Source organism: Apteryx rowi, unplaced genomic scaffold, assembly GCF_003343035.1.
Source record: "Apteryx rowi isolate R43461 unplaced genomic scaffold, aptRow1 scaffold_33, whole genome shotgun sequence".
NCBI classification, from domain to species: Eukaryota; Metazoa; Chordata; class Aves; order Apterygiformes; family Apterygidae; genus Apteryx; species Apteryx rowi.
This window is the reverse complement of record NW_020449752.1, coordinates 1,953,077-1,979,235: the sequence shown is the minus strand read 5'-3', so window position 1 is coordinate 1,979,235 and position 26,159 is coordinate 1,953,077. Positions and strand designations below refer to the sequence as shown.

At 66.7% G+C, this 26,159-nt stretch overlaps 1 protein-coding gene across 1 annotated transcript in view; it reads right to left on the bottom strand.

Annotated features, from left to right (window-relative positions):
* Positions 1-26,159, bottom strand: part of LOC112968921 (opioid-binding protein/cell adhesion molecule homolog) — a 60,855-nt gene that overhangs the window by 9,299 nt on the left and 25,397 nt on the right. Inside the window, exons 4-7 of the mRNA XM_026071703.1 lie at positions 8,536-8,661; positions 5,433-5,567; positions 4,718-4,838; positions 4,215-4,366 (exon numbers count right to left, since the gene is read on the bottom strand). Of these exons, the coding sequence (XP_025927488.1) occupies positions 4,215-4,366; positions 4,718-4,838; positions 5,433-5,567; positions 8,536-8,661 (534 nt within the window). The remainder of the gene's footprint in view (positions 1-4,214; positions 4,367-4,717; positions 4,839-5,432; positions 5,568-8,535; positions 8,662-26,159) is intronic.

The following is a 26,159-nucleotide window of genomic DNA, read 5'->3' as shown; positions in this document are numbered from 1 at the left end:
CCTCAGGGGCACACAGCGGGGAGGCAAGCCTCCCCCCTGTGTGTCCCTCAGCCCTCAGGGGCACACAGGGGGGAGGCAAGCCTCCCCCCTGTGTGTCCCTCAGGGGAGTCCCTGAGAGGCCATAGGCCCCAGGGAAGCCCCCCTCCACTGGCACACAGGCCCCAGGGGAACACCAAGGTGCCCCTGGGGCCACCGGGCCACCAGAGGGCTGTGGGCCGCAGACAGAGGGAAGCCTCCCTCTGCACCCCACAACCCTCCGGGCACCTGCCGGCAGCCTCCCTGTGCGCAGGGGCACCTCGGCATCCCCCCGGGAAGGGCCGGCAAAGCGCAAAGTCCCAGGCCGAGCGAGGACTCGCCCCGGGGCTCACGAGACCCCAGCAAACCGCCCAGGGGGTAGAGGCACAAGCAGASAGGCGAGCATCTCTCTGGCCCCGCCAGCCCCCAGGGCAAGCTGCACAGAGCCCACGAGCCGCAGGGCGACTCGGCACAGGGCCGTGCGCTCGGCCGGCACTCGCCCCAGGGGATGCCAAAGCACCCCTGCATACAGGGAGGCTCCCCGGCACCACCCAGGCCCCGACCCAGATGCCAGGAGGCTGGCCAACAAMGAAAGAAAGAGGGAGGCAAGCATCCCTCGGGCTCCCCAGCCGTCCAGCTAAGGGCAGAGCGCCCGCGAGCCTCGTCGGCCGCCCGGCACCTCACAGGCTTTCGGCAACCTGCCGGGAGGCYCGCGAGCCCCAGGCCTCGCCCCACACCCACAGGACACCACACCACACAGAGAAAGCCCCCTGAGCCCCACTGCCCTCCGGGACCCCCCGGGAACCCAGCAAAACAAAGCACGACGCTAGCATCCCCCAGAGCCCCGGCACCGCCGGGCCCGAGCCCAAAACGCGGCGAGACACCCACGAGCCCCTCAGCTACGCAGGACCCCCGACAGCCACGACGCCTCCCGGCCAAAGGAGCTAGCCCACGCCGCTGCCCCGGCCTTCCCACAGCTCCGCAGAGATCCCAGACCCCTCCGACACTAACAAGCAGCCACAAACAACACCAGCACCCTTGCACACCCTGCAAGCCTCCAGGGAGGGACCGCGGCGCCCCAAAGCCAGGGGGGACGTGGGCACCCCCCGGGACGCCGGGTCCCTTCAGAGAGCGGCCAGAGGCCGCCAAAACCACAGACCCCCCCCCCCACACACACACAAGCCACACTACCACCAGCCTCCCCGGTCACCACAGAGCTGCGGCACACAGAGCACAGGCACCATCCCCCTAACTCACTCCCACCGTCAAGCCCCGATGCCACAGCCCTCCGCAATGCCCCAGGCCCCAGACAGACCCACAGAAACAGACGCTCCCCTAGCCGCACGCCACCCCAAACCGCCAGGGAGGCCCAGAGCCAAAGGACACGCCACCATACCCTGGACCCTGCCAGAAGACCGCCCCGGATCACCTGCACCACAAACCCACAAACCTCGGCACCCCCTATGCTGCCACCCCCCCACAGTCACACTCATCCCCCCCACCAAAGGACCAGGGACCGACCCATCCCCAACCCCCCTAGGGCACAAACTGTCCAACACCACCCCCGCAGACCCCACGGCGCCCAGCGCCACCAAAGCCCGGCCCGGCCCAGCCCCGCCAGGCGGCATGACCGCACACACCCCTGCACTCCACACCCACAAAGAAAGAACCACACCGCACACAACCACCCTGTGAACACCAGCCACTAGCCCCAACAACCGACCGCGCTGCAGGTCCAGCCCCTCCCTGCCCCAGAAACACAGAGCCCGGGCGACACCCTGCCGGCCTCRCAGACCGCACCGCCCAGACTCACACAACCCACAGACGCGGAAGCCCCGAGCGCCGCTCCCTCCGTGGCACCCGCCGGCCACTCCGCGACAAACCCCAGGACGCCGAGCCACACGCATCTCCCCAACCTCACGAGACCCTCCGCAACCCCACGCTCCAAGGGGCCCTACCTATGCCCTCCGTCCCCAGGCCCCAGCCCCTGCAAGGACAGAGCCCCCCCGCCTCCCCACGCACCACCGGCTTCGTGCCCAAACGACGCTCCGCCCCGGCCGCTCCCTCGCAGCCCCGAGGCTCCCCGAGACGCTCCGAGCCTCCGCCGCCACGGTGACGGCCCCAGCCCCAGACCAGGGACCCTCCCCACAACAATCCCGAGGGACGAGGACCAGCACGGGCACCCACACAAGACACCCACCCTCCAAACCAAACGCTCCAACTACCTCAAGCCCCTGCCCGACCCRCAACGGCCCCCCCTCCCTGGCCCGCCCCTCCAGCCCCGACCCCGCAGCGGCCCGCCGCCAGACCTCCCGCCCCCGAGATGCACCGCAACGGCGCTCCCCGACCACGGGCCGACACCCCCCGTGCCGCAGACACCCCCGACACACCAACGCTACACAACYCCCAGGCCCTCCCGACTGCCCGGTCCCCCCCCCACAAAGCACACGCCACCCCTGGCCCAACCCTCACCTCCCCACCCCTGCTAACTAACTAACTAACTAACTAACCAACTAACTAACTAACTACCTCCTCCACCACCCACACCCTCACCAAGCACCACTGGAGCACACACCTCCAGACTCCACGCACCCCACACGCTACCACAGCAGCCCCCGGCCAGACACCGTGGCCCACGCCCAGGGCCGCTCGCGCGACGCCCCGCCAGGTCGGGGGCCTCGGCCCCTCCCCCTCGCCCCTTCCCCCTCCTGACCCCCCCCCAGCTGCCCCCTGCRCTACCTAGCCTCCACCAAACAGATCTCGCCATCTCCCCAAGCCCTATCACCTCCACCGACCGCCACCACACACAGATCCCCAGACATCCCCGTCCCCCCCACTCCCAGGCAACTGCCACAGCCCAGCCACACGCCRCCAGACAGGCCCCACGAGCTGACAAACAGCAGCATGCCAGGGTACGAGCCCCAGGGGACGGGCGCCAGAGCCCAGCCTCCCACGCACGTCCCGAGCACCACTGCCGGGCCGCCGCGCCAAGCCACCAGGCTCCCTAACGATCACAGCGAGCCACACGCTCCCAGCCCTGCCCAAACCGGCACAGCCTGGCCCCTGCACCCCGACACCGCCTGCCACACGCCACCACGCCCGCACCAGGCACCCCCGAGACAGAGCCCAGCGAGCCCAAGCTTTGCCCTTCCTCCCACGCTCCCTAGCTCGCCACTCGCCCCACGCCCTAGTCCAACACCACACGGCCTCCCCAAAAATGCTCCCGGCTCACCCAGACGCTCCGCAAACCTCCGTCCCGGCAGCCACCCGCCACCAGCCGAGCTGCTGCTCCACAGAACACTCGCCACATACCCTATGCCTACCCCACCACAACCCCACGCTCCCGCTGCCAGCCGCACACAGCAGGCAGGCACCCCGACGCCGACACAAACTAGCCGACCTCCAACGATCACGCTGCACCCCACGACAGCCTGCCCACGGCCACCTCTCGCAGCATGCCACAAGGCCCCGCTCCACCACGACGAGGACCTGCCCGCCTGCGGCACCGCGGCCCCGCGCCCCCTTCCCGGCCGCCCCGACGCCCGCACCGCCTCCGACACGCCGCACGCCAGCCCCACGCACGAGCCTCCAGCTCCATCGCCCCACGATGCAGACAGACCCCCCCCCCTTTGGGCACAAAAAGACACCCTACAGGACCCCTCCCCACTTCCCTGGCACACGCCCCACCGCACGCGCCGCTGCACCCACCTAAAAGGCCTCCGCCTCGGCCGGGCGCTCCAGCGATGACGCGCGCCTCCCGCCGCCGCCGCCGCTCGTAGGCCACGGCTAGGCCCTCACGCCCGGCCTCTCCGGGAGACTCCCATCCGCAAGGCCCGCTCGGGCAGACGGCCGCTCAGAAAAACACCACCACCACCACCTCCGCCACCACCGCCACCTCCACCACCGCCACCAACTACGGCACAGAAGTCCATCCGGTCGCTGCCGCCCCTGTCCGGCAGCCTTCTCAAAGCGACGCGCTCCAAATCCCGGCTCCTCCGACACGGCCGGACGACACGCCCCGCACAGGCTTCTTCGCGGCCGGCTCCGCCTCCGCCGCCGTCCGCCACGGCCGCGCTCCGCGGGAGGCCGCGGCCTAAAGAGTCCCGCTCCTCGCCTCACCTCCTCCGGCGCGGCTCTTCCCTCGGGCGCGCGTGCCTGCCACACACACKGCCACGCACACAGAGCACTACATCACCTACCATACAGGATGATGCTGGCGTTGGTGTTGCCCAGCTTGTTCGTGGCCACGCACGTGTAGTTGCCGTAGTCCTTCTCGGACACGTTGAAGAAGGTCAGCGTCGACATGCGCCCCTTGCTCTCGATTCGCACCCCGTCCAGGCCGTTCGCTAACCTGCCACCAGCCAAAAGAGAAAACCCTCAGAGGGGACGGAGGGCTCGCCCGCCCCCCTGCCGCGACCCTCTTCCCGCCTCCACCCCGGCACCGACCTCGCACGGCCGACAACAAACAGCCACAGAGGCCGGCCCGCCCCCCCCCCCCAGCACACATACAAACAGCCCCGACACCCACCCCTGCCCAACCCAGCCTCCCCGGCACCACACAAGCACCCCCTCGGCACGCCCCGCACCCCGAGAGGCAACCCTCCTCCCCGGCTCATCCTCGGGGAGCGCTTCCCAACCGCACCCCGGCACCCCTCTCCGGGGACCCACGCACGGCCCGCACGCCCGCCGGCCTCCCCCTCACCTGGTGTCCTCCTTGAACCACTGAAACTCCGCCACGGGCACGGCCGAGGCTTCGCACTGCAGGATGCCCTTCTGGCCCACCGAGGCGCCCGTGTTCTTGGCGTTGGAGATGAACGGCGGGTCTGCGGAACCCCTCGAYCCCGTCAGGACCCGACACGGACCGAAAGGCCGCACGCCCCTTGCGACGCACCCCCCCAGCCCCAGGCTCGCACGACAAGGGCCACCGCCACAAAGCCGGCACGCCACAGACCTGGCCCCCCTGCCGGCACCCACCCGCACGGCTCCCACAAAACCCCACTCTGCCCTGCCACCTCCTCCCTGGAACAGACGCCAGGCTCACCACTGCCCGCGCACCCCCTCCAGAATGGCCTCCGCCAGCACCTCCCCACGCCACCGAGGGGCTCGTCCGGCCCCCGCGGGCCCAGACAGGCAAGGCCCCCGTGCCACCAACTGTCACGGTACGCCCGCCTCCACCACCAAAGAGGAGGAGGACCCCCACCACCACCGACTACAGCAAGTCGGCCAGGCACACGCCCTCAGATCCCCGCCACCCCTTCCCCCTAGGCAAATGCTCCCGGTGCCACATGCCACGCAGAGAGCTCCCTCGCCCTCCCGGCCCCGCAACGCCACCCCCCCGCGGGCCAGCGTGTCCCGAGACGGACGCCGGCAGGCCCCGGAGACCCCCGAGCCGGGACGCGCCATCCCCCTCTGCTTACAGTTGACAGTGACTTTCACTTTCCGCACGTCAGGGGCAGCCACATCGTTGACAGCGCTGCACTCGTACTCCCCGGACTGGTCCCGCGTGATGCCCGTGATCTCCAGGTACTCGTCCTCACTCACGAACCCGGGCCCTGCAACACACAAACGGCACACGCCACAATGAGAGACAGGCACATCTCAGAGCCCAGGCGGCCCATCCGGCGCCCCGATCCGGCCCCGCGTTCCCCCTGCCGTAGCGGCCGGCCGCCTCCTCGGCCAACACACGGCACACCTTTGGCTCTGAGCCCTCCTCATGACAACAGGGGAGCACAGGGGGCGCCGACCCATCCGCCCCTACCGCCTCGCCCCGGGCTCCTTCGCCCGCCCCAAAGCACCCCAACAACGCTGTACCACACACAGGACAACTGCTACAATGCCACGGCCTCCGCTCACCCCTCCGCCCGGCACGAGCACGCATCGCGGCGTCAGGGCGGGCGCCCACCTCAGCAATGCAGAAAGGACATGCGGCAAGGACCGGGAGCCTTTCCCCACGGCCACCCCGCCCAGCGGGGACAGATCCTCCACGGCGCACCACAGCACCCCTCCTAAACACACTGAGCATTCACCTCTCAAACAAACAGACACACCAGGAGAGCCAGCCAGAAACCTCACGCCCCACGCCCCGCTCCCCKTCCCCCAGCCTTACAAACCCACCCYGACGCAAAAGCRAAGGACAGCAGCRTCCAGCASGGACGCCGGAAACCCCGGCGCYGACGCCRGACGGGCGGTCACGCTACCCGCCGGGCCGTGAGGTCGGACGGAGACAAAACGCAGCCCTCCGCAGGCTTGGGGGCCGCCAAAGCTTCCCACGTGACAAGCGTGACCTCACATGCACAGCCCAGGACTCAGGAAGCCCCAGCACATCATCTACCCTCTCCTCGCGCCAGACCACCACACATACCCCCCACGCCAGGCCACACGCACCAAGACACAGCYGGCTCGACGCTCACCTCCCGATCCCAGGCCTCACGCAAACTCTCCCGCCTCCCGAGCCCCCCACGCACTTTTCCCGGCGCTCACCGCCCACCAACGGGTCCAACGGGGAACCGGGGGGCCCGCACGCCACCCGACCGCCCGGCCCCGGGACTCCGCCGCCGGCCCCCAGCCACGCGCCGGCTCCCGACTGGCCTTCCCATTCTGACAGGCAAAGGGAGAGGGAAACGGCCCAAGGAAGCGCTCCCGCAAACGGGGGGCTCCCTCCCTTGGCCCCACAGGAGCATCACCGGAAGGACTCACAACACAGGAAAGGGACAAAAAGGCAGACACATACGCACAACCCAGCTCAAAGGCAGGCACGCGCCCGGCAGAGGCGTGCGGGAGCCCAGCCGGCACAGAGACACTCCTCCTCACGCACCTCCTCCAGAACAAGAGGCTAAGCAAACAGATGGGACTCGGCTCGCCGAGACCCCGCAGGGAACCGCCGGCCTCCCCGGGACCGCCGCGCCGAGCGCCGCGCCCGGGCCCCCGAGGGCTCCTCTCGGCCCCTCGCCCCGCCGCTCCGGGAATTCGGCGGCCTCCCGACGGGCCTTCCCGCCGCCGAGCAAAAACCTCCCCCGGGCCTCCGGCACCCGGCGGAAAAGAGACGCCGCAGCAGGCCGACGGCTCCCGCCCGCTCTCCTCCATCCCTTACAGGCACCCCAGCTGCCATCACCCACAAAAAAAACCTGGCCAGCTCCAAGTGCTACCGAGGGCCCCACACGGCTGGAACCCAGCGCCCCGGAGCGCCACGTTCGGCCCATGTCACAAGCAGGAGCTCCACAGGCCGAGAGGCCGGAGGGGACCGCGACGCCCCCCGAGACGTCCCGACGGCCACGCCTCGGCTCGGCGCCCGCGGCCCCTCCGTCCCGGCGGCCCGACGCGCGGACGCGGGCGGCGAAACCTCGCCTCGCGACCCCGCCTTCGCCGCACGCCCCGTTCCGGTCCGAATGCCGGATACCGCCACCCAAGCCTCCCAAACGGCACAAAACCCAGCATCTCCACAGGGACACATTCTGCTTACAGAGCTACATATATATCTCTGCATACATATACACACACACACACACACACACACACACATTTATAGATGGATATATATGACTACAGACATTCGCACATACACACACTTCTGCTTCCACACACACTCAGGCCCACAGCCTTGCCACGCCACACTAAGGACCCCTCTGACTCCAGGGTGGCCCGTGCCGCCCTCCCCCCCCACGAGCACGACGCAGAGGGACGCCCGCCTCGGGCTCCCCGACAACAAATACGCATCCAAATGGCATCGGCCCCGACGACAGCGACTCCCGGCATCGGGCGGGAAGCGGGACGCCTCGGGCCTCCCGTGAACCCGCCATCCCCTTCCTCAAACACAGGACTACACATGCAGGGCCTGGCCCCCGTTCCCAGGGACGGCCTCCCAGTCCGCCTACCTGGAGCGCTCGGTCCCCCCTGCCGCCACGATCACGCTCCGCACGTCCGCAACCCACCTGCGCGTACGCTTCAGACACACACTACGTATACACACCCAGGCACGCCAAGAGCTACAGCTCTCCCGCACTCCCCTTCCCAGGGGCCGCCGCTGCACAGCTACCCTGACTCCTGCTGCCGACCGTATCACGAGACGAGGCGCTACAGCCACACACGCAGCACCGACCGCAAACACCTACGCTGGGAAGCAGGACCCGCGCCCTCCCCGCCGCCCCGGGGGCCGTCGGCGCAAAGACGCTCGGGAGGCCGTCACGACGCGTCCCTCGAGACCTGCGCGTGCGACTGCAGGCAGGACGCTGGTATTACAGACAGCGACACGCAGCACACAGTATTTCACAAGCCCCCTGCCATCCCTCTCGCATCCCCTCCGGAGCCGGGAGCCACATCCCCAGGGCCACGGCAGACGGCCGAGCAAAGCTCATGCGTTCACACTTCACCCAGCAGAAGGGACCCCAAGGACGCCGGGACCCGCAGACCGCCCGCCCCGCCACGGTCAGAGCGAACCCCGCTCCCACGCTCCAGGCGCCCACGCCGCGTCCGCCCGTCTCGCCCTAAGCGCGAGTCGAGGCGTGCGGCCCCCCGGGCTCCTACCTTTCCCGGAGAGGTGCCGCCACGTCACCGTGGGCTCCGGCCTCCCGAAGGCCAGGCACATGAGGGTCACGCCGCTGCCTTCATTCACCGTGATGTCTGAGGAGATGTTGACGATCTGCGGAGGAACTGCAACAAAAGGCAGCAGGAGAGACACAGTGAGCACACCGTGCGGGACCCTGACCGCATGCGGCAGGCGACCGGACCCGCCCCCCGGGAAGCACAGCCCTCCACCGCCACCGCGCCCCAGCCAAAACGGCTCCATCCGACACGGGACACCCTCGGGTGCCCGCCGCAAACGCCCCCGGCCCGCTTCTCCCCGCCGGCAAGCCCCACGCGCCCCTCACACGGCACCCGGGCAAAACAGAGCCACACCAGACACAGCGCCCAAAGGCCGCTGCCACACGGATGGGGCAAACGCCCTCCGAGGCCCGAGGCCCCTCAGCCACCGCCACCGCACCCCAGGCCTGCCGGGAGAGAGCCCGAAGGACTCTCCCTGCCGAGACCCACGCGAGCCGCTCGCCGAGATGCCGCGAGCGGCCCGTACGCGGCCGCTGCCGAGCGCTTAGCCCCTACCCACAGGCACGTGCTATGCTGTACGGTCTCTCCGCTCGGCACCTTCTGGGCTCTGGGACACACGACTAGGACCAAACCAGTAGGAAGAACCCCCTTCGCCCGACACGCGCCACGGATAGGGAGCGGCACCCGGCCGCCAGCCGCCTTTCCCTATCACCCCCGCACGCACCCCAGGTACGACACAGGGCAAGACCACACGGGCACCTATACGCCACAAAAGACGCCCACGGCGGGTGGGGGCCGCCTGCCGGCACTTGGCAAATCTCAGGCGCGCACGAGACCAAGGCCCACACATGAGATGCAGGAAATGGCTCCCCATACCTACAAACGGCCATATGGGCCCGCGAGGCTCAGACAGGCGGCCGACCGGCCCGKCCCGCTCGGCTCCCCGATGACAAACGAGCCCCGCTCCAGCCACGGTCATCGCAAACACTCAGACCGGCCCCCGCAGCACCACAGGAACAAAACCGGTCCTCGCAAACAGCGGGKGGGCCGCACCACCGACACCGGGCGCCAGACACTCCCACCCCAGCCACCCCTCCAAATGAACTCGCCCGAACGRCACCCACAGTCCAGCACCCCGCCGCGCGGCAGCCTCGGCGGGTCCCGGGCACGGGGGCCGTCCGCGCCGCCGCTGGCCCGATCCGAGCGACGGGCGCTTGCAAACACAGTCAACCTAGCTTCCCCCCTTCAAGACCACGAGCAGCCCGGGCCACCTGAGCACCTCACAGGAGAAGGTATGCCATCTCTCAGCAAGGCGTGAGGACGCTCCTCCGAGACTTCCGGCCGGGCCGCCTCGCTTTCCGGGCGAAGCGCGCTCCTTTCCCCGCGTCGGCACGGCCGATCCGACGGACGGCCGACGCCTCGCGGGGAGGCGGGAAGCGCCCCGCGAGCGTGGGCCGCGCGGGCTCCCGCCCGCTCCTTCCAAACCGCCTCCATCACACCTCACCAGGGCTCGCTGACAAAGAACACCAGAGCGCCAACTKCACCCTTCACAGCTCATCTCTGTCACCCCTGTTTATTCCAGGCCTGCGGTCCRCCTCTCTCCCTCACGCTGGCACAGCCGGTCATTTCAGAGGCGGCACCCTCCTCCAGGGCCTTCCTCCCACGCGCGCCAGGGCCGCGACCGCCCGGCCGCCCGCACCCCAGGAAGGCCTTTCCCCCCCCCCCCCCCACCGTCCCATCCCCATCCGACAGCCTCTCCGGCGACACGGTCCGCTGAGGGCCTCGCCCCCCCGGGTGCCATCACCCACACGCCCATTCCCCTGCACCCTCTGCAGCGCCACCCTCGCGCCTTCTCCTCTCGTGTCCCTGGACACAGCCAGGGACTCGCCACCGGCCACCCCCCTGCCCTGCAGCTCCTTCGCGGTGCCCATCTCCTCGGGACACCCTTCCTTCTCGCGAGCCACCTGACCCGCTCCAAGCCGGACGGGAGGCCGGGGCCTCCCCCACACGGACCCGGAGCCCGTCTGCGGGCCTCCACGCGCGCCGGCTTCCCGCGGCCCGCCACCGACCGCGCGTCCGCCACCCCCCGCCCACGGCCCGAGACGGCCCCGGGGCGCACGGCACGGACGGGAGGGCGGGTGCGGCGGCGCCCTCTGCGGCGCCCCCCCCCCCCAGGCTGACGAGCGGAAGAGGAGAACCTCAAAGCCACCGAAACCGCCGATAAAACCGTGATAACCGAGGCTCGTTACGGCCAAGGACAAGTCTCGTATTTTAGCATTTTTATTAAAGCCTTTTACATTACCAAGCATCGGGTATATTCAATACTGGCCAAAGTGATGTATAGTAGTCTAGCCCCAGATCCTCCACCTAATAAATACCTTGGCATTCTCCAAAGCCATAAATATCCACAGCCCTGGCAGAAAGCAATTAAAGCCCATTAAAAAATGCCACTTGCCGGCACGCCGGGCCGCGGGGCCGTCACRCGCCGCCCCGGGAACATCTCACGCCGCTCACGCCCCGAGGAAGGAAAAAGCGACCGCAACGCGCCCGCCGGACCGCCGCCGCCGGCGGACGACGGGATGAGACGCCCCGCCGGCCCTCGCCCCGCCGAGCGTCCGAGCGTCCTCCCCGCGGCCCCCTCCCCGCGCCAAAGGAACGCAGACACGGTTCTTCAGAACGCAAAACCACCAATGATGAGTGCCTTGGACTGACCCGCTGTAGGCCATGACAACGCCACTAGAAACCCTGCTACGGAAGCCCGTGAGCCAAAAGCACGCCGCAGCTTCGACGGCACCGTGCCACAAGCCTTTCTGCAAAACGCTCCTGAAGCCAGATGCCTCCGAGCAGGCGTCTAGACGCTACAGCGCTCCAGAAAGGCTCAGCTCCCCGCCTGCTTTCGGATGGCGCGACCCCTACAAAAGACTCACACCCTGCTCAGGCCAGCGCGGGAGCCCACGCGCATCGGCACGGCACCGCGCTCGGCTTCTCATTCCGCGTCGCTCCCGAGAGCCTTCGTCCCAAACCTTTCCCAGATGCCTACGCTCGACCGCCACGCCGCGGCGGGAGACGCCCCTCGGCGGGGTCGGGAGCGCCGCCTCCGGCGGCCCGGGCGGGAGACCTCTCCGAGAACGGCCGCGTCGCTCCCTCTCGCCGTTTCCTCTGCCGAACGAGCCCACCCGGCACTAACGGTACGCTGCAGAGGTGACCATTCCCTCCACATCTCTGCCCAAAGCATCTCAGAGCGCAGAGGAGGCCCAGGAAGCACGCCCAGGGGAAGCGCGCCGCTCTCCGGGCAGCGCCGAGGACATCGCCTTCCCTTGCATCTCTGAGACGCTTCCAACCGCAAGCCGGCACAGAGGGAAGCGCTCTTGCAAGTCAGGGAACGCCAACTCGTCAAAGATGTGTGACAGCCAGGCCGCCGTACCGCCGCTCCGGGCCCGGGCACGCGCCGAGGCCCCGGCCTCCYGCACGGCGCAAACTCCCGCCCGACCGCCCGGAGCCGCTCCGCTCGGGGAAGAGCCCGCGGAGCGCCGGCGGGGACCCCGAGGCCTCTCGGTCGTGACGCCCCTGCCGTGCCGAGGGCCAAAACCACGTACAGAGAGAGACTTTCCCTCGGCCCTCGGCCCCTCCAAAATCATCTGCTGTACACCCCCGAGGGCAGCGGGTGGCTCCCGGGTGCTTAACTGCCTCTCTTCGTAATCCCAGCTACCTGGCAAATCACTCTTTGCCTAGCCACCCCCCAGGGAAGGTCAGAGATAAGCAGCCAGTGAATAGGGGCCACCACATCATCCCTCCTCCACGGGCGGAAGAACACCCTCCTCTCCATCGCGGGCACCCGCGCCGGAACGGCGGCTCACGGGCCACGCCGGGCGAGGCGAGCGGGGCCGACGGGCCGCGCCGCGACGCAAGTGGAGCCGCGCCTCCGCCGCCCGACAGGCCTGGTGACTCCCCCGACAACTGGACACATAAACAGAGAATACACTGTGTTATATCAAAGGGAGATGATTGTCTCCAGCCTTAAGGGGACACGAGCGATGCAAAAAGGAAAAGCGCGCGCCACCACCCACCACCGAAGACGGTTAACGCTCGGGGCGGAGCCGGGCGAGCGCCGGGACCTCGTCCCCGACGCGCTCCCTTTCGGGAAGCCTCTCGCCCGAGCTGCGGGCCCACGCTCCCTAGGACACATACGGACAGCAACCTGCGGACAGAGGCGGCCCTTCTACTGAGCTCCTTCTTTTCATGCCTTCCTTCACTATTCCCCTGGCTCTTGAGATTATTATTTAGACTCCTGATAGCACAGGACACCTCTGCTCTGCAACACCCATCCCGACACCCCTTCGAGGGACCGGCTTATCCCCAAAGGATTACGGACCGTGCCGCAACCTCCTCACGAGGGGCTCGCCGCCTTCGGCGTCCCCCGCCGGTCACGTGACTCCCGCCCCTCTCCGCGGGTAATCGGGCTCGCTCACCCCCTGCAGGTCCTCCATCCCTATCCCAAACGGCACCGGGCCCGAGCCCGGACCCGGACCCCAGCTGCTCGACGCAAGATCTAACGCCCGGAGTGGCGCGGGCACCGCCCGCCTCAGCTGGACCCCGCCCGTGACTTTGGCCCCCAAAACACAGCCCTTTCCCGCTCGCGCCCAGGAACGACCGTATCAGGCACAAGCAACGTCCCCGCGCCGCCTTGCCCCTGCACTAACGGCACCTTAAGCAGCCTACTAGGAAAGTATACAGCCCTGACGGTGTTTGCCATCATCCTTCCCAGGAAAGGGCATTTGCCGCCTTCTCCCCAGGCTCCGAGACACGCCTCACCGCCAGCGATTTGGCTACGAGACGCCCCATGCCACAATAACACCCTTCTCCCCCATTCCTCCGCTCACACCGTAATCACACGGGCACGTCACGGGCACATCAGAAGGCACCGTCCCCTCCCGCCGCTGGCCTCCGCCCGGGAGCGGCGGCCTTCCGGGGCGGCGAGGCCGCGCTCGCTTCCCCCGCCGCCCGCTGGCACGCGTTACGCCCGCCAAGGCGTCCGGGAAAGACGGGCGCCTGTCCGGCGAGGAGCCTCTTTCGCGCGCAAGCACTCTTCCTAATGAAATGGGAGGGGCGAGACAACAGCAAAGGCGTAGGACAGAGACGGAGCGCCCGGGAAGCGGACTCCGTCACCTTATTCCCGGCACACGCTAGAGGCTCCGCTCGTCCTTCCTTTCCGCCCCCTTCCTACCGGTTCGCTTCTCTACACCCCCCCCCCTTCTAGTCTTCAGACGAACCAGGAGGATATTCGATCTGCAGCTTACAGCAAAACAGAAAGGATCATTGCTCAGACATCTCCTGCTTTTCACAGCCTTAATAGACAGACACGCTCCCCATACGGATGAAAGCATTCAGCCTAACGCTTGGTCAAAGGAAGGCAGGCGGGCAAGCACACAGACAGACAGACCTAGAAAAATCTATGGCACGCAACCTCGGGCTCCGCGTCCCATCCGGCCTTTCCGCGCGCCGGTCCCGGGCGCCACGGCCTGCCCGCCCTCCCCGACTGCCACGACACACCATTTCGCTCTATCAGCGAACGAAGAGCCGGACAGCAACAGACACGGGACAAAATACACCCGGGAAATCCAAAGAAACCAAAATGGCCCGGCAGGTACCCTGCCTTCGGCAGACGAGGCTCCGTCGGCCCCGAGAGGCGCTCCGCGGGAGTTATTCCCCCAGCTCTAATCTTTACGCACCGCCTTCCGTCCCGACTCACCCCCACRCCCCTACGCAATACAGACCCCGCGCAGAGTGACCGTCACGGCCCGCACCGACCGCAGACGGCCGGCCCCACAGCTACAGGCCCGCRCAAAAGCAGCCTCAGCGGCACGGACGCTCGGAGAGCCGCGTGCCATTCGGGATCGGTACTCAAGGCCGAGGGAGGACGAGCCGCCGCGCGTCGCCGCCCGCCCGCCTCGGAGCCCCGGCGCCGTCTCTGGCGCCTCGTCCGAGACGGGCGAGCGCGGAACAGAGGAAAAGTCCGCCGCTCGTCACGGCCGCTGGCCCACCTGGCTTCTCTGGCTCTGTCGGCATCCTCCCCCGTGACTACCGCCACGTGCCGTTGCTCTGCCAACATTCCCGCGAGACAGAGCCAGGCTCGCCGAACCCGTAAAGCGCATCGGGGCACAGAGGGCAGGCAGAGAAGCGTAGGGGCTCACGGCAGCGTCGTCACCTTAGGGGGCCCTCCCGGCCCGCCGCGAGCTCCGAGAGGGCCCCCTACCCCGCTCCGGACGTGCCCGAGGCCGTCGCCCGCGGACGATGCCGCCGGCCCGATCGATGCGCCACCAGAACAGCAATCGTTGTCTATGAGGTTACGTGGCCCTTCAGGAGGGCATCAAAGGCACTTGATTGCATTTCTATAGATCCAGCCAGGCGAGGAGCACTCCTCAAGGACGCGCTCCCTTTGCCGTCCCCGGGCTCCTTCCCGCGAGCGGCAGGGCCGGCGCGGAGCCGGGCCCTTGCCCTCGGAGATGTGTGCCGGGAGTCCTGCGAGCAACACGGAAATGATCTGCCCTGCCATTTCAGGCCTSGGATGAAAGCAGCCAAAGGCCTTACGGAGCCATCAGGAGGTAGGACTCGCCACACCGCCGCAAAGATGTCGCCCGGGGGGCCCGGCCGCTCGGCTGGCGGCACGGCCCGCCGCGCATCCTTCTCCCGCCGGCGCCTATCGCCCATGGCGCCTCCGAGGCTGGGGAAGGGGAAATTCCCGCTCCGGACACTGGCCCGCGGCCCTTCGTCCCAGCCGTRGGGCGCGAGACGGCACCGGGCCGAGCGTCCCGCCTCGTCCGGGACCATCCTCACGACCCTTGCGCCGGGACGGTACTGTCATCGGCCCCAGCCGACACACAGGATGCCAAAGGGCACCTCGGGGCGCTGCCTCGAGCCTCAGCCTCCCAAAAGACGCGTCTGACCGAGGCCAGGGCGGCACAGCGGCCCTCGTGCTGCTCTGCCTACACGCTCGACCCACCCGCAGAGAGGAGAGACCCGCTCCCGGCAACCCCTCCGGGCCTCTCCTCCGGCCGCCGCCACGGTCGACGAGGGGGCGCGACGGTGACTTTCCCGGGGAGCCGCGAGGGGTGGCCGTTCCCCCTCTCGCCCGATCGCCGAGCTCGGCGCCTGGCCGGCTTCGGATCGGTGCGGGCCGACGGTGCGGGCGCGAAGGCGAAAGGCTCCGTTCCCCCGCCGAACCGCCCTACGGCCGCCGCCGTCCCCGGAGCGCGAGGCTCGACGCTCCTCCGCGGGCCTCACGCCCTGGCGACTGCGACTGCGGATGCTATCCGTATTCATTCCCGTGCCCGCAGGAATCTTTCTTTGGATGATCTGGGAGTCTCGCACGTTAGGCAGAGGGGGGGCCCTCCCTCCCTGCACCTGACATCCCCTATGCAGATAATATTCAATATTTATGAGGCTATGTCGTCCCTAAATATAGAACATAAGAAATGATCGCCGGCTCGACGCGTTAACATTCAGAAAGCACGGGGAAGCGGCGAGAACGGTGCCGTCGCTTCAGTGGGAAGATATAGCGCTATTACCTGCTCTCCCTTTCACCGCGTTAACGTTGTCGCTCAGACCTAATGTGCTTTATAACAGCTTGCCAGAGCCTCGTCGGATCGAGAGCTGCTATTAGGGACACGCTTCCTAACGTGCCCGATAATAACACATTCAAGGAGAAAGGGCCCTACGCCCCTCTCACGTGGGAGGTGAACGGAGCCGTTACGGCGAGAGGCTTCCGAGGGACGCCTGCCGGAGCGAACCGGACCTTTGCCAGGATCTTCGCAGGCACGCCGGGAGGCCGGCGCCGTGGCGAAAGAGCAGGCGCCCGGCCGGCGGGCTGAAAAACCCCAGCCGAACCGCCCCGCTCACCGCCGGCACCGCCACGCGGCGCCTGGCTTTCTACTGCCCAAAGGATCACCTGGGCACGAGCGCTGTGCCGCGTGCGGGGGGGGCCCGCCGCCACCGTCGCAAGACTCGGAGAGCGACGGGGAGAAGCGCTATGGAGGCGCAAGGCCTCTCGCCTCCTTTATTAATAGTCCTGTTTTCCCTTTAAAAGACTAGTACTAAAACCAAATTGAGTGCAAAATAAACCCCAAAGAAGCGAGCGGCAGCGCATCGTTTCCCGGTCTTAGTCGAGCGGCCTTCAGAGGATCCCGTCAGCCCCGCGTAATATTAATCACGGATAAGTTAACGCATACTGTTTGGTAGCCCAAAAAATACACTGATGCTGTAATTTCTGGCGCATTCCAAAAGCCAGCGAGAGAAACTGCATGTGAAAGCGATGCCGCTAAATTCAGTAACAATAAGCCCTTGATGTATCTCCTCGCTTTACGGCCGGAGACCCAAATCGCCCTACCTGCTCATTACTACTTTACATCACACCCGGGCAAAAGCGGCACAACGCTTCCCGCTAAGGCGCGTCGCCATTTCGGGACGCCTTCCCTGCCGCCATGGCCCGGCCCGGCACATTCGGCTCCCGCGACCCACACGGCGACCACGTGCGTGGCGGACGCGAGCCTTCCCCTGCAAAATGCCACGTGCGCCCTCCCGGCAGAGGGCCTGCAACTCTTTGCGCCCAAAGCTGCCGCTCAGGTGCGCCCGGCAGCACGACGCCAGGCCCTCCGGGGAGGCCSGGTGGCGCCCGGCTCCGCGCCGCACGGCCGGGCGCTCCGGCACCGAGCTCGGGGCTGCGACTGTCTCCAGGTGGCCGCCCACAGGGACGGCGGGGGCCGCGCTGACGGACCCTCTGAGCCTCGCACGCCTGCGGTGCCGGGACCTCCGGCGGGCACGCTGGCCCTACAGGACGATACGCCTCCTGAAGATGGAGAAGAGCATCTCCTCAGTGCTACCAGCCCAACCGACACCAGGAGCGGCATGTGCATTACCCACGCAACTGCTGCCCAGCTGCCCGCTGCCGCCGGGTCTGGCGTGGCTTGCACGGGATCCGCTCGCATCTTTGCTCGGCCCCACGGAGGCCCGCCCGGAAAAAGAGCTTACATGCACACAACATCCCTCCATTTCAGCATCCTCATGCAAGCATTCCTTACGTCCCGGGTACTCGGGACCCCGCAGCAGGTTTGAGGCTCCTTTCACTAGGACTGCCGCACCATTTGGGCAGCCGGAAGCGACGCCGATGCCCGCTCGATGCTCCGACGCCGTCTGCGCCYGCCAGAGACACGTGCCGTGCCGTGCCTTGCCCGGACGCCGCCCGCAAAGCTCCTGCAGAGCCTGTCGCTCCCGAGACGCCCCGAGCGAGCCGGCTATGAGGAGCGAGGTGCGCTGGCTCGCCTGCGCGCGCTGCCTACCTGAGGAGGGATGAGTCACGCGCGCCCAAGGAGAGACAGCTCTTCCCCGCTGGCACAAAAGCCTTCGGCGAGAGACAGCGCTTCGCTAATTGCCGCGTGATTATTTACTAAATGTAAGGGTGCCACACGTGAAAACACAGAGGCTGACTCATCTCCCAGCCGCTCTTTAGCGCAGCCGCGCACCGGAGAAACTCACCGCCGCGGCCCCGCAGAGCGCGGCGCGCCGCTTTGAGCTCCGAGATCGTGACCGCCACGTAGCGTGGAGCGCGGAGGCGGAGCGAGCTCTGCAGCCGGCACGCGCGGCTCGGGTCCCTCCTCCACCTCATTAGCTCCTAATCCGCTCGCGCAGACCTGCTCCAACACCTTAGACGGGGCCCAATGACAGAGGGATATCTACGACGGTCACAAACCCCCAGAAGACAGACACGCACCCCTGCGTCACGTCCCTCCTAGCCACGGCCCCGAGCGCGTCCCTTCGGACCCGCTCGTCCGCCCCGTCGCCGGCCCCGAGCCGGCATCCCCCGGCGGGACGCGCCGCCGGCCGCGGCGCCCCGGTTCTCCCGTGCCGGGCGAGCGCTCCCCGAGGCTCTCGCGGACGGCTCGCCCGAAGCCACGCGCTTCGGTTTCTTCCCCTTCGCGCCGGACGCGGTTCCTCACCCTCTACCCAGAGATGAATCTGCGGGGAGAGCCCTGGCCCTCTTTCATTAAATGTTAATGCTTTTATTTATTCTGCAGTATTTATGGACCTCTCGTCTCCTCCCATAGCTATTCACCTATCTCCCTCTCATTAAGGCCAGATGGGCGAGGACGGAAGGTTTATCTGCTTCAGCAAGACGGATGCGCCTGGACGGGTTCCCAGACGCCCTCCGGCTCGGCTCYGGCGGCCTGCGGGGAGGCTCCCCCTCGCCGACGGCCGCTCCTTCGGGTCGCGTCTACCCGTGCGGGAGCGCATCTCCTGCCGCCTTTCGCGGCACCTGCCTCCCGGAGCACCCCGCGGGGAKGCGAGCGCTTCGCGGGGCCCCTCGCCGGGCCTCCGAGGGGGCCGTCYCGCACGCTCCGAGGCACCCTCGAGCCCCGGAGCCTCCCTCGTCCTCTCCCAAGCACCTCAGGGYGCGAGAGGGGAACTGCTTGCTCAGCGCCCTGGGGCAGGCGCTCACAGCGGGCTGGAGCGACACGGCTCCTGGAGCCCGCGGGGGTTTGCCGTCCTTCCCTCACGGCCTCCCGAGCGGAGCCGGAAGCGCGCCGCCCGACCGCAGCCCGACCCCGCCGAGCCGCTCCCGCCAAACGGCCCCAGCCCGCCCCGCACCGCACGGCCGAGACGGCGCCGTAGGGAGGAGGCGAACGACGCGCCCGGCACCGCCTCGCTCTGGCCACGGACGGTGGCGGGAACGTACGCTATCGGCTCGCACCAAGCTTCGCATGGACGCTGGCAATTTACAGGAGACCCAGCATTTAGCGGGCACAAAAGCCTGTCCTTAGGAAACCCGGGAACGCTATTGGCACATCCAGGAAGAACAGGCTGCTAAAAGCTCTTGTTTTTACATCGTAACCATCTCTCCTCAGCGCCCGCAAACCAACCACCTGGGCAGGAAGAGCCAAAAAGGGCTACGCATCTCATCCGCTTGTATTGCGCACGCCCAGAAAAATGCCAGGATTTACATCAGGGGCGGCAAAAGCCCTGCGCGCCCGCAAGTCCTCGCCTCCAATCCTCCGCCGCGCTACAGCAAAGGCAGAAGCCTGGCATTTCACAGGCACGACGATACCCTCCTTCCCCTGGCGACGCAGCSTTTGGAAGCTGACCCCCGAGCCGTCAGAGCCGGGGCGGCCGAGCGGCCCTCCCGCAAGCCCTGCAGGACCACATGCAAATCCCATCTTCCCGCCGGCTCCTCGGCTCGCTTTCCTCCTCGCCTGCCCGCTTAGCCCAAGTCAGGACGGGCTCCTTCTCCGCACGGCCCCTCATCCCGCTGCCGAGGCACGGCGTCGAACCCACGGGGCCCCGACGGCGCTCCGAGGCGACCGCGGACGAGATAGCCGGACGCGTGCCCACGAGGCCGGGCCGGCCACGCGGCGCCGGCGATCGCCGAACGCCCAGCCTCTTCGTCACCTCCCAAATTACTGTGAGGCCGCTACGCCGATTTCTCCGGCTCCTAACTGACGGCCTTCAAGAAGACACGGGCGTAACTACCGGGTTTCGTGCCGCCGTCCGCAAGCCCGGCTCCGCCGACCCGCTCCGAACGGGGCCGTCCCRCCTCGGCGCTTCGCGACGGGCGCGAAGGCGCCCGCGGCTCGAGCGGCGTGCGCCCGAGCCCGACCTCCGCCGCTTTGTCTCCGGTTTCGGGGCGCCCGGGGAAGGAGGAAGGCACGAAGCGCGGCGCTGACTCGGGACCCCGTTCGGCGTGCGGGGGAGGCCGGCGGGGGGGATGGAGAGAACGTTAAGAGTTTTAACAAAGTGGCGCTTGTTGACAGCAAAGATTACCGTCTTGGATAAAATCAATTTTGATGACAGCGCAATCCGAGAGACTCGTCGGAGTTGATTTTGCCGAGATAATAGATTAAGTACATCTGACAGCTAGAGTTTGGTCAACAGAAAGATTCCTGTCAAATTTCTCAGCCCGGCGACTGGCAYGTTACGCTGCCATCTCGCACGCTCTAAAAGCATTTCCTCTCTGCAATAGCGTTCCTTTCCCTTCTGCCGTGCTCAACGGCTCCCTTCTCGCCGCCTTCCCCCGGGAAAGCGCGCGTCGTGCGGGAGAGCGGGGGGAAATAATCGTAACCCACGCGTTTCAAACAAATCGTCTCAGCAACGGAGACGAGAATTGCCAAGCCGGCTAATATCCCCCCAGCGCCGGGGGCTCTCGCTCCGCCTGTCTCTCCTTTGGAAAACAGTTTCGCTGCAGCTGACGGGGCCATAGGGAAAAGGCCTCTCTACGGCTGCCTTCGGCGCCCGGCGCCGTCGCAGATCGCCTCCCCTCCCTCGGGCTCGGCTCCGCGGGCGCCGTCGAGCCAGCCCTTTCTCCGGCGCTTCTCTCCRCGCGGGGCCGGAAGGCGACGCCGTCGGGCCACGAGAACGTCTCCCGCCTCCCGCCAAGCGCGGGGGTTAACGGCGCGGAGACGAACGAGCCGACGAGGACCCCCTGTCCGCCGTGAAACCTCAGCGACCGCGCCGTGCCGTCTAGCTAGCTTTTCCCGGCGGCGCCTCCGAACGCCACGCCGCGCGCCCGTTCCCCCCAGGTTTTCCCGTTAAGACGGCGAACGCAATAAAMCCAAAAATCACAGCGTTTTACCTACTGCGTAACCACCTGTCAGAAAATTTATGAACAATTAGGAAGCMCAAGTGCTTCCCAGGGAGCGATTTGCATGCGCTCTAAAACGTTCTTTCTGTTTGGAGATATAATGGGGAAACAACTTTTCCCAGTCTCCCCCCTCTCCTTCAACTTCGTTTCTTGCAGTAATTAATCAGCTCGCGCAGTTCTTCTGTTCTTTAAGCTCACGGGCCCTGCGGCAGGTGACGGCTCAGCCGAGGCGCGCGGAGCGGGAAGAGGCGCGCGYGCCGCCGAGCGACGGGCAGCTGTCGGGCCGGCGCGTCACGCCGCCGCGGACGGCTCCGGTCGCACAGAGCGGCGGCCCCTTTTGGAGGCCTCTCCCGGGCATAAAGCGGCCGCGAGCGCGGGAGCCCAAGGGCGCGTTCCCGGTGCTCCCCGTCAGGTCCGGCAGCTGCCGGTGGCTGCTGCCTTCGTACTCCTGTCTAGACTTCAGGTCGGCACCTTATCCCGGTCGACTTAAGGGCAGTTGGCTCTCTACTTGCCCCCGAAACGAGGATATACTCTCAAAAGTCCAGGGCTGCCCACACACGCCGCCGCATCCCGGATTCCCCGGGGTTCGGGGCTTTCGCCTAAACCTTCGGTCCCTGCCCTGACCATCTATTTTACCCATCCTCTTCAGCAGACGGATGCACGCGCACAAAATAGCTTTCCTGCTCGAGCAGCAACCCTCGCGAAGGCAAACCGAAAGTCTCGATGCCCGTAATTCCACTTAAAAAGATCCAAAGAACACTACTTCTACATGCCTTTGATTCTCAAGCTGCTTTCATGCTTTTGTGCCTCGCAATTTTCCAGACCGGAGGTCAGCTGCTCGGAAATTCACGGCTCGATCCGGCATCTCAGCTCCCTTTCGCAGCTACCCTTAAGGCTCGTTCTGCACGCACGGGCGCGGGCTGCCCGTCCCTTAGACGACGGTCCGAGCCGAGCCACGGCGCGGCAGAAAATCTCCCCTTCTACACGGACTCGCCCTTCCGAATGCGTGGGGAGGCAGCTCTTCTGAGCTGAGTATTCACACGGGTACAACCTGGCCTCGTGCAGCTGCGACTCGGGCTGCGCCGCAGTGCGAACGGGGGACACGGGTGACGCCACGCCGGCACGTTCCCGTAGCTCTGCCGCTCGGCCGTGCCGAGGGCCCTCTCCTGCTTGGCACGCGCATCTCTGCCCGCAGATAACCCCTGAAACACCTGCTGGCCTGCGCTCTGCCTCTAGATGCTCGCTCTCAGCATTACTTAGGCCTTAATAGACCTACGGGAACGCGCTGCAGCATCGCAAAGCTCTCTCCTACGAGCACGTAGCCACCAAACCATCCTTCTCCCCGTCCTCATTGGAGACGTGCGTGCCCACCTCCTCGCAACACCTCTGTCAGCAGGGGAGCGCAGTCATCAACATCAGCTGCTTTGGAAGAGGCAGGTCGCTGCTCGAGTGCCTCCTCCTCCAGAGAAACAGGGCCCCGCTATTCTCCTTGTGGACTACATGGCAGGGGCCGCAGCTTCGGACCCACTGTGGACCCCACGGACTCGAGGCCGCACGGAGAGGAGGAGGTCTYCTGCGGTGAGAGCGCCCCGGATGCGCCAAGTTTGCGCTAGCCTCTCCCTCGAGGGACGGGGTCCTTGCAAAAACTCTGCGTTAACCTGTGCCGTCCTGCTTCTGCCCTTGCTGCGGCGCTGCCGGGGAGGGCTCGCCGAGCCTCGCCGACCACCCAGGCCGGCCAGGACACCTGCCACGTCGCCGTTGAGCGTTTCGGAAGGACTTGCGGCTACTGAACACCTCTGAAGGTGACGCTGCTGGCTTTCTCGCCCGGCCGCGCCGGCTCCTGGCCAGGGACGCGCTCCTGGCAAGCAGAGGACGCTCTCCTCGGGGCGAGCCCGTTCCCATCTCGCGCGCGGGCAGCACGCGACAGCCCACGCCCGAGGGCTCCCGTCGGTGCGGGCCGGTGGGCAGATGCCGGCGTCTTTTCGGGAGCGCCGCTCCCGGCCGGCTGCAGGGGACCGGTGTCGCTCCGGGACTCGTCGTCACGTGGGAGCTCTTTGGCGCTCCCCTTTCCGTTCACGAAGCGGGCCGTCGCTGCCTTGGCGGAAGGGGCTGTTTTCTTCCTCCGAGCCGGGCTCTTTCTCTTTCGAGACCTTCCTCCTCTTTGTGCCCTCGCTCCTTCAGCATTCTTTCATTTTTTCCTTCGCTGCCGTCTCCTCTTTTGATGCTCGGCACTTTCTTGCGTGCGCGCGTTTCACTCTTCCTTCTCTTTGTTGTCCGAGTCTCCGGGCTTTTCTTCTCGCCTTTCTTGGCCTCAGGTTCCTTTCTTCTTCACTCATTGCTATTCCTTCCCAGATTTTCTCAGCCCTCTCCTTGGCTTTGAATTCCAAACACTATTATGCCTCCCGTGTTCTGTCATCTTCTCTCCATTTCACCTTCTCGGTTTCTTCAGCGAGGGACGGAGGGGGAGTCGGTGCTCGTGTCGCCGCTTTTGCGCCTTGTCTTCTTCTTGCGCGGGATACAGGTTCTCTTTGCTTTGAGCTGGCGGTTTCTTGCCATCCACGGAAAAACAACTTTCCACACTGGACGATATTCCCAGGCTACCCTGCCGTTACTCTCCAAAACCATGCCTGCTCTTCAAAGAGCTGACAGCCCCGCTCGGGCGGCGGGGGGCTCTCCCCGCTGCGGCACGTCACACGCCACCGCCCTGCTTCGAACGCGACCCTCGTGAGCCGCAGCCCCCGCGGTTCGCGGCCGAACGGCCGCGGCGTCGCCCCGCGCGATGCCCGTGCCGCCGAGCGGCGCTGGCAGAACCCGGCGCCGCCCCTGCGGACCTGAGCGGGTGGAAGACCGTTAAAAGGAATGACACGTCACCGCTTCCAGAGGACGACCTCACACCTCGCACCCGTACCGACGGAGAGTCAGCGTTAGCCCAGCTGCTCCGAGCGGTCRCTGCGAAAGCAGAGCGGCAACTAAGCGACACGATGGACACTCACCCGACCTCCTGCAGCCGGGCGACCTGGCGCGAGCGCCCACACCGCACCTCTTAAGGCAGCGAACAAATTCCCCCAGGTTTCTGTGCACCGCACCGGGCGGGCGGTGGGTCCGTAGCGCCGCGGAGGAGAAGCCCGCGCCGCCTGTCCCGCCGGCAGCGTCGCCGTCAACCCCCCGCGTCTGCGAGCGCGGTTAGGACTACGAAACGCCCGGCGGGCGCCGCTCCGCGCCGGGCGCGACCGACCCCACCATCTCTGGCGTCACGTTTTCCAGCAAGCGAGCGTTCTCTGCATCTGCAGGCTCGATATATGTAAACAGGCGTAAATGCTGACAAGAATTAATCAAAGCCCTTGGGCAAGCCTTCAGGGCAGGCCTTGACGGCAGAACAGCTCAATGTCTTGACAGATGATGTCTCCCCGCTCCCAAGACATGCTGTTCACTCTAGGCCAGAGGTTAGAGCTCGTCCCCCGATCCTTGGGCACGACCGAGCCCCAAATGCCCCGTCCCTTGCTGCCGCCTCCTCGGGGGAAAAGAAAGCGTCGCTCCCCAACCTGCTGCTGGAACGGCACCTCCTCGCATACCTCTGCTAGCATGGTCGAGCACCTGCTCCCAGGCTTACGGCCTCTAAAATCACATCGGTTCCCAGGACGCCCGTCGAGGAGGATCCCACGGAGACCCTGCACGGCACGACGCGGACCCGCGAGCAGACCCGGGATCCCCTGGACTTCGGCACAGGCATCTCCCTCTGATGCTTTCCAATGGTGCCTGTGCTCATCGATTTTTCCCCTGGGGTCGCTCGCGGTCGGGTTTGTCCCCTCTTGGGGCATCTGGCATCCAGGTATCTCAACCATTTCGTACCTGGCTGGACCCCTTCCTCTTCCCACCCGCCCTGCACAAATATCCCTGGAGAAGGAAATCCAAAACCAGAGTTTAAATGTCACAGGCATCATGTGTTTTAGGCTGCAACTCCTGCTGGCAAGACTTTTTCCGGCCCGAGTCTTTTTTTTCCTTCTCCCCTTAAAAGCCTTTTGATTTTCTTTTTGTTTTCCCTCACTCTATCCCCACCGCAACGCAGCCAAGCTCTGGGAGAGGTTTCGTCTTAAAATAACCGCTTCGCTTTTCCCCACTGGTACGAGTAACCTCTCCAACGAGGATCAGCCGGAGCCAGTACTCTGCACAAAGTCATCACCACCGTACTCCATTAGACGCAGAGGCGTGGTGCCGGGGAGGACGGGCTCAGATATGGGGCGCCTCCAAACGCAGCAGCCCGTGCGATGAGGCCCCGCGTGATGAGCGGCGGGAGGGGGGAGAAACGCAACGAGGGAGTCTCGTCCGCCCGCAGCCGCGCCATCCCGCTCCGACATCCCGGCAACCGCGGCACGGGACGGAAAGCCACGGCCACCTCGTCCTCAGGCTACGTTTCGCATCGCGTGCCAACATCCTGACGTCGCCTGCCTCTGCCGGCACAGGCTACTCGTCGCCGCCCCGACGCGGTCCTTGCCCGCCGGCCGGCGAGGCCGAGGTCAGCGGGAGCGCCCCGAACGCCACGCACGGGGGCTTCCGCCGAGGGTCTCGGCCTGCCTCCACGTCCATACTCCCGGCTCCGCTGGCAGCCAAAGGAGCTCAAACCCCAGAGGTGCCCCGACGCACCACGAAGGTCCCCGACTCTAACAGGCGTTGAGAAGCGGCTCGGTGCCGTTACCTGTCCTCCGCAGACAAAAAAGGGACAAAAGAATGGGACAAAAGGCAGGCAAAAAGCCGCAGCCGTGCAATCTGCGGTACCGCGGCCCTCGAGCACGATCCGTGTCACCAAAGAACAGAGCTCCAGCGGGCCGACGGGGGAGGCGTTGGCCCTTTCAGAGGAATTCAGGAGCTATCGGAAAGAAGGGGGGGAAAAAAACAATTTGCTTTAGAAACCCTCGCTGCTGAGCCGTGCCCGCCTCCGCGCCGCTCGGAGGGGACGACGACGCGGCGACCGACGTGCGCCCCG